The sequence below is a fragment of the Cervus canadensis genome, chromosome 1, assembly GCF_019320065.1.
Source record: "Cervus canadensis isolate Bull #8, Minnesota chromosome 1, ASM1932006v1, whole genome shotgun sequence".
In the NCBI taxonomy this organism is placed as follows: domain Eukaryota; kingdom Metazoa; phylum Chordata; class Mammalia; order Artiodactyla; family Cervidae; genus Cervus; species Cervus canadensis.
In genome coordinates, this window is record NC_057386.1 from 112118058 (window position 1) to 112130284 (window position 12227).

The 12227-nt window shown below is 46.4% G+C and overlaps 2 protein-coding genes across 6 annotated transcripts in view; one reads left to right on the forward strand and one right to left on the reverse strand.

Annotated features, from left to right (window-relative positions):
• Positions 1 to 1642: 1642 nt before the first annotated feature.
• On the reverse strand, positions 1643 to 10261 carry HSCB (HscB mitochondrial iron-sulfur cluster cochaperone). Of its 3 annotated transcripts, XM_043437724.1 has the most exons (6): positions 9971 to 10261; positions 8367 to 8463; positions 7777 to 7866; positions 7059 to 7203; positions 3193 to 3240; positions 1643 to 1779 (listed from the first exon to the last, which is right to left on the reverse strand). In XM_043437724.1, the coding sequence occupies exons 1-6, from the start codon at positions 10204 to 10206 to the stop codon at positions 1688 to 1690; spliced, it is 708 nt and encodes a 235-aa protein (XP_043293659.1). In that variant the 5' UTR covers positions 10207 to 10261; the 3' UTR covers positions 1643 to 1687. The 3 variants fall into 3 exon arrangements, with proteins under 3 accessions (XP_043293659.1, XP_043293676.1, XP_043293668.1); XM_043437741.1 differs by lacking the exons at positions 8367 to 8463; positions 9971 to 10261 and having other exon boundaries at positions 7772 to 7866; XM_043437733.1 differs by lacking the exons at positions 1643 to 1779; positions 3193 to 3240 and having other exon boundaries at positions 7772 to 7866; positions 9971 to 10260.
• Positions 10255 to 12227, forward strand: part of CHEK2 (checkpoint kinase 2) — a 35682-nt gene continuing 33709 nt past the window's right edge. For 2 of the 3 annotated variants that reach the window (XM_043437652.1, XM_043437672.1), the window contains exons 1-2: positions 10255 to 10516; positions 11360 to 11505. The gene's annotated coding sequence lies outside the window, so the exon portion shown is untranslated. Of the gene's footprint in view, positions 10517 to 11359; positions 11522 to 12227 lie in introns of all 3 variants that reach the window. The other variant, XM_043437662.1, reaches the window with a different exon arrangement.

Sequence of the window (12227 nt, forward strand, 5' to 3'; positions counted from 1 at the left end):
GTGGTAGGATAGTTTCAGTCTGGATCTTTGTTCTGAGGAAGGATGGAAAATTGTCTACAGGCATATTTCAAATACTCATTTCGTTTCCTTCTTAGCAGAAGCACCCAATCTAATCAGGACATTTTGCTTGCTTTGTAATTATTTACTTAAAGGACTTCCTGTGCATGTTCAGACAAGTAACTCATTCTTCTTGTAAATTATGAGGGGCTTGGAGATTGCACTGATATTCCTAAATACCATTAAGCCAGACAGCTGCTGTGGTTCATTTGCCTTTAGAAAGGTCCATAAATCCTGAAACGTTAACTGAGTGTAACTGGATTCACAAGCTATAAATTCTTAACACAGTGATGAGGGAAGATGCAAAAGAACTCCAGTTTATCTTTAAAAAAATTTTTTTTTATTTATTTGGCTGTGGCAGGTCCTACCATGCAGGATCTTTAGTTGCAGCATGTGGGATCAGTTCCCTGACTGGGCTTGATCCTGGGCCTCCTGACTTGAGGGCACAGAGTCTTAGCCACTGGACCACCAGGAAAGTTCTAGGAGCTGCAGTTTTAAGCTCTCTTGGTTCAGAACCCTGAATTTTTTCATTTATAAACAAGCAGTTCTAAGAGTCTGAATGCTGCTTCTCAGAATTTTCTATTTTAATCTTCCTTGATCCAGAGACTTAAAAAAAAATTTTTTTTTTTCTTCTGGAAATGAATCAAGAACTTTAAATTGAATTTCCAAAGATCGAAAAGGGGAAAGAAGCTGCTTCGGGTGACAGGAGAGCAGCTGTCCAGGAATAGATTAAAAATGCTCTGCTCCACCAAGGTGGAGCTGAAAATGCGCTGGATGCTTCATACCAGGCTAATTCTTGGTACTGTGACCTGTATTTCACGTAGATAAAATGCACTTATTTAAGTGTGGGCCAAAGAGACCCTTAGACAGTTTGCATGGTTCCAAAATGGAATTCCCTGAAAGACATACTAACAAGACTATTTGTGAAGGTCATGCCTTTGGAAGGAAGATGTGGTTCTAGAGCAGAGGGTCGTAAACCCCTGTCAAATCTAACCCACTGCCTGCTTAGTAAATAATACGCTATAAGGGCTTCCCGGGTGGTGCTAGTGGTAAAGAACCTGCCTGCCAATACAGGAGATGTAACAGACGTGGGTTCGATCCCTGGATTGGGAAGATCCTCTGGAGGAGGGCATGGCAACCCACTTCACTATTCTTGCCTGGAGAATCCCCATGGACAGAGGAGCCTGGTGGGCTACAGTCCATAGGGTCACAAAGAGTTGGACACGACTGAAGCAGCTTAGTATGCATGGAGCATGCACATGCTACCAGGGCAGAGTTGAGCAGGTGCAACAGAGGAGGAGGCCCACAAAATCTAAAATATTTACTACTGGCCTTTTCAGGAAAAAGTCCCGTCCTCTCGAGGGCCTCAAGTTGGCCCTGTTTCCATCTCTGCATCCACCAGCCTCGCTGGGGGATATCGTATATCAAGGACCCCGTGAAGAGCCGACCACTCAAACCCTGGCTAGGCTGAGCTTCTGCTGACATGACTAACTCTGCTGCCCGATAGTGCCTGAGCCACAGTTTAGTTAAGACGGGCAAAGCGGTTGAAGCACCTCTGTTCTCAGAGAGCAGAGGCCAGAAGAGAAATAGGTAAGAACTTTATTTTTTGAAACTTTAAAATTAGCAACCATTAGAGGGGAATCTTCTTTAACTTAATCTTTTCTTCAATGTTTGAAAAGTATCTCATCTTTGTTAAGAGTTCCTTGGCTTTTTCAAAATTGTCTGAAATAAAGAGAAAGATTAATGTGAGAGGCTTCACTTCAAGCAAGAATAAAATCACTCTAACACCCAAGGCAGCTGGATCAAAGCTGAGCGCCGGGCTCTGGAAGGCTGATCAGTTACTCAGTAGATCTGAGAGAGGGAGATGGAACACCCTGGATTGCTCTCGGGGACAGAGGACTTACACCCAAAAGGAGCAAAAGCATGCTTGTTCACAGGATTCAGACTTTAAATGAGAAGCTGATTCTTTTTCAGGATGATCCCCAGTATAATTAAGTTGTGTTTTTCGTTTTTTTAGATTAATTAAATTTTGGTTCTGCTGAGTCTTTGTTGCTGCACGGGCCTTACTCTAGCTGTGGCGAGCGGGAGCTACTCTGTCTGTGCTGCTTGGCCATCTCATTGCTGTGGCTCCTCTGCTGCGGAGCAGGGGCTCGAGGGCACAGGCTCAGGAGCTGTGATGCATGGGCTTCGTTGCTCCGTGGCCTGTGGGACCGTCCCAGACCAGGGATCGAACCCGTGTCCCCTGCATTGGCAGGCAGATTCTTTGCCACTGGGCCACCGGGGAAGTTCCTAAGTTGCGTTTGAAGAGTTCTCCCCCTGTCATATACGGTGGTCGAAGCCTGATAAGGAATGTGGAAGCACCTGGTGCAGGGGGAGAAGGATGGAATGGAGCAACAGGCCACCACATTCAGGACCGCAGCCTCGGTTCCAGACTGCTTCTACTTTCCAGGTCCTGCTCTGCAACAGCTCTCATCACACTGCATGGACTCATCTCTGGGACTTTGGATTCTGAGAGGTGGCCCTAACTCCTTAGAATAACCTCCTTTTATCTGGGTTAGTATGAGTTCCTTTCTCCTTCCTGCAGTGGAATGATCCCTAGGCCAAAGGGATATTATTGTCTTATTTAAGGGTTGGCACAAGACAGGGATAGAGGGAATGGGCTGTTCTTGCTTAAAAATAGCTAGAAACAGATCTAGTCTCTTCAGCCTGAGAGCTAGGAGCAGTGAGGACTCCATATTTATGATTTAGCACAGTTGTGCCATGGGCTTCTCCTTCTGGGCTCTGCAGAAGATGGGGCTCTGCCAAATGTCGAGTGTGCAGCCTTGCCCTCAGGTCGGTCTGGGTTGGCTTCAGCCCACATCCCTCACCTTATCTTCTCCTACTTGCCAAAGGGGAATGGGAGCATTTTCTCTCATCTAGTCTTCAGTGGACATTTACTGGCATGGGACACACCTGGATTCTCCAGCAAGACTGTGAATCCTTGAAGGCAGAAATGTAGGCTCATCTCTATTTTATCGCTCCCCACATACCTGTCATAGGATGGGCATATAATAGCTACTTATTGAATGAATGGTTATATCTCAGTGCTTAGTATTTCTTTCCATATTTAAGAAAGTTATGAAATGAAGGGAGTACCTCTTTCAAAAGCTCTGCTCACATCGTCAGCCAGTTCTTTCTGTTTAGCTGAAAGAAGAAAACCAAGATCTTAATTTTTCTATTTAAGTAGACTGATAATATGAAGACAACCCTCTGTCATCTTGTTGTGAATACAGCACAGCAGGGAGCTTGGATTCAAGGGTGAGGCCTCATGACCTCTGTCTCTACACGTGCGCAGTGGCAGCTCCTGTTCCCTGCAGCTCTGGCTGACCCCAGTTACACTGTTTTCCTACCCACGCAGTGTCTGAGGGGCAATCACCAAAGTTCATAAAATGGCTACAGAAGCATTAAAAAGGAAAAAAGGACAAGGAAATATCTTATCTCCACCAAGCACTCTGAGTCTTCCAGGTTTCAGCTAGGAGAAAAATCAACAAGCTGGGCTCACCTATCAGCAGGGTGTTACAGAATCAGGCAACCACTAGCAAATCCTACAGCCTCTCCTTCCCAGGTAGTGCTAGTGGTAACTCTCCTGTCAGGGCAGGAGATGTAAGAGACGCGGGTTCAATCCCTGGGTCGGGAAGATCCCCTGGAGAAGGAAATGGTAACCCATTCCAGTATTCTTGCCTGGAGAATCCCATGGACAGAGGAGCCTTGTGGGCAATGGTTCATGGGGTCGCAAAGAGTTGGACACGACTGACGCGACTTAGCACTTAGAACGTACCTGAAGAGAGAAGATGCCAGATGAAGTAAAGGAGCACTCTCTCACGCTTGCATTGTTTCCTCATTAGGAAATGAGGAGTTTTATAAGTGCATTTCCCAGTTACAGACAGTATTAATGATTTATGGGGGTACCTGCTTTCAAAGCACTTTTAAATATATTATATCCCCATCATAGGCAACGACAGGTATTGGGAAAATGTACTGTGGTTACATGGCTGAGTGGAAGAGCTCGGAACAGACCCCAAGTCACCTGACTCCTAGTTCAGTGGCTAGAAAACTCACTTTTCTGGTAGCAATGTGGTGTCGACAAGAAAGAACCCTGGATTAGGAGTCTGGAGGCTCTGAAGTCCTGACCCCAAAACCATCTAGCTCATGCCCTTGAACGTTCACTTTAACTGGGCCTTATTAGCAGGTAAGGGAAGGAAATTTAGGAATTACTCTAAATGAAGATCAGTGATCTGCTTAAAGCCAGACATTAACTACAGAGCTAAAATAACCCCCACCACTGACTGAACACTTACTATGAACCAGGCTCTGTATCAAATGTTTTACACACTTTGTTGTCCAGTTTCTAAGTTGTGTCTGACTCTTTGCGACCTTATGGACTGTAGCATGCCAAGCTTCCCTGTCCTTCACGATCTCCTGGAGTTTGCTCAAATTCATGTCCATTGAGTTGGTGATGCCATCATACCATCTTATCCTCTGTTGCCCCGTTCTCCACCTGCCCTCAATCTCTTCCAGTATCAGGGTGTTTTTAACTTATTTAATACTTGCAACAATGGGTACTAATATTGTCTCCATTTTACAGATGAGGAAACTGAGTCTCAGAGGGGGTGAAGGCACTTTGCTCAAGGTCACACAAAAAGTCGGTGGCAGTGTTGGGACTGAACCCAAGTCCACATCACCCAGAGCTTCATGATCCTCTGCCTGCCAAATCCATGTAGCTGGGTCTTCTGACTGCAAATGACAAGCTTCTCTTTTTCCAACACCACCCATCTCTAGTGCTGATACACCCCCACCGGACAGTTCCCCCACCACAACTTCTATTTTACTGCTTTTAACTTGTTTGTTATTTTTTATTCACTCACTTGATATTTACTGAGTCCTTGTTACACTCCAAGTACTGTTACGTGTGCTGAGGATGTGAGAGAAGCAAAAAACAGACACAATTTCTGCCTCCGCAGAACTTCTGGTCTAATGGGGGAGGCTGATATGGGGCCGATAATCTCACACAGAACAATAAGGTTATAACTATTATTAGTCCTACAAAAGAGGGGTACTCTCGGCTAAAAGACATAGAGGTTCTCTGAGGATTTCCTGAGGAAGTGGGGACTGCCCCCAGATCTGAAGGAGGAAGAGTTAGTAGATGGGGTGGAGGAGAAGGGGATTTTGGGCAGAAGCAACAGTACCTACAAATGCCCTGGGCAGGAAGGTGGAAAGTACAGAGGAAGAACTGGAAGCAGCCTGCATGGCTGGACTGGAAGGAGCAAACAGGAGGAAGCAGAGGCCCAGCTATCCAGGTCTCTTTAACCTGAAAGTGATGGGGAGCCAAGGGACCCACTTCAAGTTTTTAAGCAAGGCCAAGGGTGCTATGATTAGATTTGGGTTTCAGAAAGATAACACACGTGATAGTATAGGAATATATCAGATTGAAGGTAGAGATGGACTGGTCGGAGTTACTCCAGTCGTCCAGATGGGAGAGAATGGTAGCTTGGGACAGGGTGGTGGCAGTGAAAATGGATGGATGGATTTGAGACACAGTAAGAAGGTCAGTTTTTCTAGACTTGGTGACAGACTGTCTATGGGGGGGAGGGGGAGTAAGTTGTGAAGAACGCTTACTCAGTGTTTTGGACTTGAGTAACTGCAGAGGGTCATCTACTTAGAAAGGGAATATCCGCAGAGGATCAGGTTGATTTTGGGGGACGGAGGATGGACACTCATGACTTCCATGTGGGACACGCTGAATTGGAACATATAAACTCCATGAAGGCCCAGGTCATGTCCCTCTGTTCACTGCTGGATTCTCAGCATCCTGCACAGTGCCTGATACATAGTAGGCACACCATAAACATTTGTGAAAGTTTGTCCTGCATACAATTTGAGTGAGAAACCTGGAGCCTTTTCTACTTGGCATGGTTAACTATACGTGCCAACTTGTTTAGGCTGCAGTGCTCAGTTGTCTGGTCAAACACTAGTCTAAATGCTGCTGTGAAGGTTTTCTGTATACATGATTAACATTTACAGCCAGTTGACCTTAAGGAGATTATCTTTAATAACACAGGTGGGCCTCATCTAATCAGTTGAAGACAGTGAGCAAAAACTGAGTTTTCCTGAAGAGGGAATTCTTCCTCATGACTAACATAGAAGTCCTGCCTGAGCTTCCAGCCTGCTGGTCTATCTGATATAGTTTGGATTTGCTAGCTCCTACAATCACATGAGCCATTCCTTAAAATAAGTTTCTCTCTACACACACACACACACACACACACACACACACTATTGATTCTGTTTCTCTGGAGAACCCTGACTGACCCTCTATGGAATAAAGTGAAAGTAAAGCAATATGGGATCATAAGAGCAAGGTTTCTTTCTTTGCTCTGCTACATCTGCTGAGTGACTTTGGGTATTCCCATGAACTTCTGAGGCCTATTTTTCTTGGCAGAGATAATAATATCATCCAAATGATGTCATGGGTGGGAAAGAGCACTGTGGTCTACACAATACTATTACATTCTTAGTTTAAGCCTGCTTTCCAGAGAATTAGGGATTTTGCAGGTCTAACAAAATGGGTTTCAGTATGATCAAGAAAAAAAAATTCCCCGAAGCACTATGAAGACCAATGCGTCGTCTTTATATACATTTTTCACTTAACCTCTACATATACGGGCATTTTCCTGGTGGTCCAGAGGTTAAGAACCTGCCTTTGGGCTTACCTGGTGGCTCAGATGTTGAAGTATCTGCCTGCAATGTGGGAGACCTGGCTTCTATCCCTGGATCGGGAAGATCCCCTGGAGGAGGAAATGGCAACCCACTCCGGTATTCTTGCCTGGAAAATCCCATGGACGGAGGAGCCTGGTGGGCTACAGTCCATCAGGTCGCAAAGAGTCAGACATGACTGAGTGACTTAGACTCTATGTGTACTCAAAATAGCAATATAATATATTTGGTACTATTTTATCTTTTACCTCTGACAATAGATTCAATCTCTTTCATGGCAGTTTCACCTTGAGCTTCTGCAAGTTTTTCATTGATTTCCATTATTTCCGTGAGGAATTGACTATCCATCTCATAGTCTGTCCCTTCGGGAATCTCTACTCCATGGAGCTTTAGCTATTGGGGCATAAAGCAGGGAAAATTAATTCAAGAAATTATGGCTAGAGTCATAAATCCTACTCACCATAAATCCTTCTCACCCTTTAGAACAAAATGTCACTCACAGAGAAAACCTGAAGTGTCCCAGTGATGAAACAGGGACTGAGATAGGAGTATTGGAACTCTCCTACCTGGAACTATGTGACCCTAGGGGAGTCATTCTTCCACTTGGGAGGTTGAACTATGTATCTGTAAAGATTCTATTAAATCCTAAAACTCTAAGGTGCTCACTTCTCTACTAGCAACAAAACAAAAATTACTCTTTCCTAAAAGCCAGTACAGTCTAATTCTTTAAATTTATAGCAAATGGTAAAAAAAAAAAAAAAGGCAATTGGGCAAGTTTATAGAGATACTCAGAAAACTATACTCATGTAGTTTTTTTTTTTTTGCATGTAGTATTTTTGAGGTTAATTATGGGTCCCTAGACTAGCTAAGATCTCAAGCACTCTTCTGTTGAATACAGGGGAACAGCTGTCCCTCAGAGCAATGGGATCAGGCAGTCATGATAGAAGGGTTGGAAAATCACCTTACAAGGTATAGTCCCCTACTCAGGGGGGCCAGAAGGGTCTTATAGGCCTCATTGACAAGGGTCGAATGCTTCTCTGAGAAGTCCTTTTCATTCTGTAAGTGGAAATGAAGATAGTCATATTACCACACAAATCAGCCATCTTACATCACAAACTGTTTCATAAAACACTGATGGGCAGGCACATAAGGAAGGAGAACTGGTGTGGGATAAACTGTTTTAATTTTCAGACGACGGGTTTTAATTCTGCTAGGAAGTAAAGTAAAAGCTCTGAGTGTAGGATTGATCCAGGGCCTGGTTGGTTGTAATCAGGCTGCCCCAGGGCAAAGCTGGTTGTCCAGTTTTGTCCCTGGTAATCTCATAACCACAGGCCATGGCACCCAGGGTGCATATGTGTTTGGGTATGATTGTGCTATGTCTGTTGTGCTAACTTACTGCAGTCATGTCTGACTCTCTACAACCCTATGGACTGTTGCCCACCAGGCTCCTCTGTCCCTGGGATTTTCCAGGGAAGCATACTGGAGTGGGTTGCCATGCCCTCCTCGAGGGGAGCTTCCCCACCCAGGGAATGATTAGGGGTGGCCAACAGGCTCACCTGAGACCTCTGGCTGAAGAAATCTGGGTGGACAAGGCGCTGTAGTTGCTGGTATCTATGTTGGAGCTTCACAGTGTCAACTCTGAAGGAGCGGTTACTGGAAGGAAATCAGGAGATGAAACTCATACATCAGATATTTATAGATATATATATATACTATGGGCCTGGTTCCTCTTCTCAGGGGGGACACAATAAACATGTAGACAAGAGCTATTCTAGAAAGTAGTAGGTACCGCAAAGGAAAACAGAATAGGGTCAGAGAATGGTAGATGTAGTGGACAAAGAGATGACATTTGAGCTGAGACCTAAATGATGATGAGGAGTAATCAGAGATCAGAGGAAAGATGCATTCAGGCACAGGGAACACGCAGAGACCTTGAAGTTAGAACAAGATTGGCATGCTTGAACAACTTACAGGGTAGTGTCACTGCAGCCCTTCCTAAGTGCTCAGTGACTGGTGGGGCCAGAGCCCAGAGTTAAGGGGCATTCCAGAATCATACTCTATTTTTCCAAGGCCCAGGTCCCTTCATTTCTGCCTCTCACTTTATTTTAAACGAATCCCCTTCGCTTTTTATTCCCAGAGCCTGCCTTATCTCTTGAGCTTCGCCCAAATTTCTCACCTCTCCAAACTCCTCGACCTTTCGCGGTCGCGACAAACAGGAAAAACACTTATTTCTCAGACCCTCCAGTTCTCACTTTTCCCTTAGACTCTGCCCACAGCCTTAAGTTTTTCCATGCTCTTACTCTCGTATTTTGGATATCACTTCTGTACTTCTTTCTTAAAAATCTCAAGCCAACTTTAAACATTCTGAACTTCAAGCTTCTATGCTCCAAAGTAAAAGTGAAAGTCGCTCAGTCGTGTCCAACTATTGCGACCCCATGGACTATACAGTCCATGGCATTCTCTAGGCCAGAATACTGGAGTGGGTAGCCTTTTCCTTCCCCAGGGGATCTTCCTAACCCAGGGATCCAACCTAGGTCTCCCGCACTGCAGGCGGATTCTTTACCAGCTGAGCCACAAGGGAAGCCCGTAATTAATGAATCTTCCCAACCCAGGGGGTGGAACCTTGGTTTCCTGCATTGCAGGAGGATTCTTTATCAGCTGAGCCAACAGGGAAACCCAAGTATAAGCATACTTGGGATAGGATCCTATCCCTTCTCCAGCAGACCTTCCCGACCCAGGAATTGAACCGGGGTCTCCTGCACTGCAGGCAGATTCTTTACCAACAGAGCTATCAGGGAAGCCCTAGGGCCGCGCAAGTACCCTCCCCTCAAAGCCCCGCCTCTCAACTTGGCCTTGTCTCAGAACCCGCCCCTCAAGCCTCCCTCCATTGCTGCCCTCAAACTTCAGATTCCCCTAACCACTCCCCGCTTCTCCACTCCAAGACTCACTCTCGTCTTCATCCCCCTAAGTCGCTCAGGCCAGCCCCTTAATTTCCTCCCCACACACATCCCACGCACCCTTCTCGACCAGGCTCCACCCCCAGCCCGGTCCTCCAGGGCCCCGCCAACCTGTGTGACTGGTCCAGCCTTCCTCCTCCCCTAGCCCGACCCGCCCTCCCCTCTCGCACGTCCAGACGCGTTTCAGGAAACGGCCTCCATACCAGTCCATGAGGCTGAAGTAGTCTCGAGTCGGGTCAGGTGGCTGCAGCGCCCGGCACTGAGGGCAGAAGAACCGGTCCCCCCGCGGTGGGCCCCCTAGGCCGCCGCAGTTCCAACATCGTGGGGAGCTGCTTCCTGCCAGCGAAGCAGCATTGCAGTTTAGCAGTCTTCTCCCGAGCACCCCTGTCGGCCACCACCCCGACGCGCGGAGCATGGCCCCGGTCCTTCCGCCCCACATCGGGCCGGCGGCCTGCCTCGCCGAGGTCACCTGAGGCTGACCAGACTCGTGCTAGTGATTGGCTGGGGAACTGGGCAGGGGGCGGGACCACCCGGGGGAAACCTGGATTCTGAGTCCCGCTCTGCAACTTAAACTACAACTCCCAGAAAGCATTGAGGTTGCGGGCGGCCACATCTGCTGCTTCTCATTGGTCCGGCGGGAGCGGAGGGGTGTTTTGATTGGTGGAGGGTGGAGTTTGTATCTGCGGGTTTAGCGCCACTCCGCTGGCTGCGGCTGCTCTGGCTTGTACTCTTCTAGAGGGGCTCACGCGGTGAGTCATCGTGGGGAGCTTCTTTTGGGTATTTAGGGGTTCGAATCCTGTACTCAGGGTCTTATTGCAAGCTGAATCTCCAGAGCCTCCATATTGTCCTGTGTATGAGCTCGGGAAGCGGGGGGAAAGAAGAATGCGTGGGCGACTCTCTTCCTCCTTTGTAGACAAACTTCGAGGTGTATTTCACTTCCCTTGTTACTTGCAAGGAGAAACTGGCCCAGAAGTACAGGATAAGAAAGAACAGAGTTGTGCTCTTCAGAATCAGAGCCAAGCTGCTCTGCAGGAAGTTTTAAAGGTGTTAGTAATTATTATCATAGTTTGGCTCAATCTGAAAAATGCCTTTTGAGAACCCATTCTCAATAGGCGCTGCTGGAACTGGAAGCACACTGACTTGTATAGGAAGATGCTTCGAGAGTGTCCGCAAGGAAGTGTGGGGGATTGGGTGGCAAAGGGAGGGGAGGGGGCCACCAGTCTTCCTTTGGACGCAGTTCCTCTATTTGAGAAAAAATAAATTGTGTTGCACTTGTAAGGCCTTTCCCTGCATTCAGATTCTTTGGGCCTGAAAGTCCGATTATCCAGCTTTACTGAGGGGGTGGGGTTGAAAGAGCGTTGAAGCAGCATCTCATTTGATTTTCTAGCTCCGTCTACTTTTTGGGTTCTGAGAGGCTGTGATCTACCTAAAGGTCATGCGAAGAGCTGGCTTAGCTGACTCCAGATCTGTTTGCTTATGACCTCTCCACTATATGTGGCGGAGGCCCATGTAGTCCTGGTGTGGTGGACCCTTCTTATCAGGTGCGATGATAGCAGCTACCTCTTGACACACTGTCTTTTGCCACTTTTCAGGGCGGAGTTTTGCTCCAAAGGCGCAGAAGGTCACACCTCGGCTGAGGTGGTATCAGAGCAGCAGGTCCTGAAGTCGAAGCTCTGGCAGCACCTCCCTGGTGCGCTTCCAGGAAACCTCATCGGACTTTTGCATCTGGAAGGCCTATGTAAATGCAATAATCTGTGTCAGTCATGTTTACTATATTTTTCTTGAGGGGTAGCCTGAGTGTGGAAATCTGGAGAGAAAGCACTTAAAAAAAAATCAGATTAGGGATTTAAAGTTAGGGTTTGAAAGTTACTTTGACTTCACTGTAGTTTCTGTTATTGGGGTTTAACTGTCAAATTAAATTCTAAAACAAGGGTGGGAACCTCTGTTATGATCTTCTGTTGTCTGAATAGTTCCTTCTGTTGTGCTTGAAGGTCGTTTGGGATGCTGAAAAGATGAGCCCCATAGTTAATTAGCATCACAAAGGGCTAGGTGGGGTTGTTTAGCACTGTCTTAGTGTTTTGCTTCATTAAGTGGCCCAGCTCTTAGTTTGGTGTCTAGGAATCTAGAATGACGTTGGGTCCTACCCTCCAGGAGCTGGTTTTTGAAAGGGGCATCAGTGACATTTTATGTAAATATCACCCCTGGGGTGATGCAGCCAATTTCTGTAGAATTTTTGTTTGCCCGTCACCTATGCCAAGCCACCCGACCTTTCCCCTTCTTTGCTTTCCGAAAATACATATGAAGTTTAAGTGTAGTGTTGATTGTATTAATGAATACATTTTAGGTTCTATTTCTTTTTTCTTAAAAAATATTTATTTATTAATTTGGCTGCACCGGGTCTTAGTGACAGCTTGTGGGATCTTTTTAGTTGTGGCCTGAGGGATCTAGTTTCCTGACCAG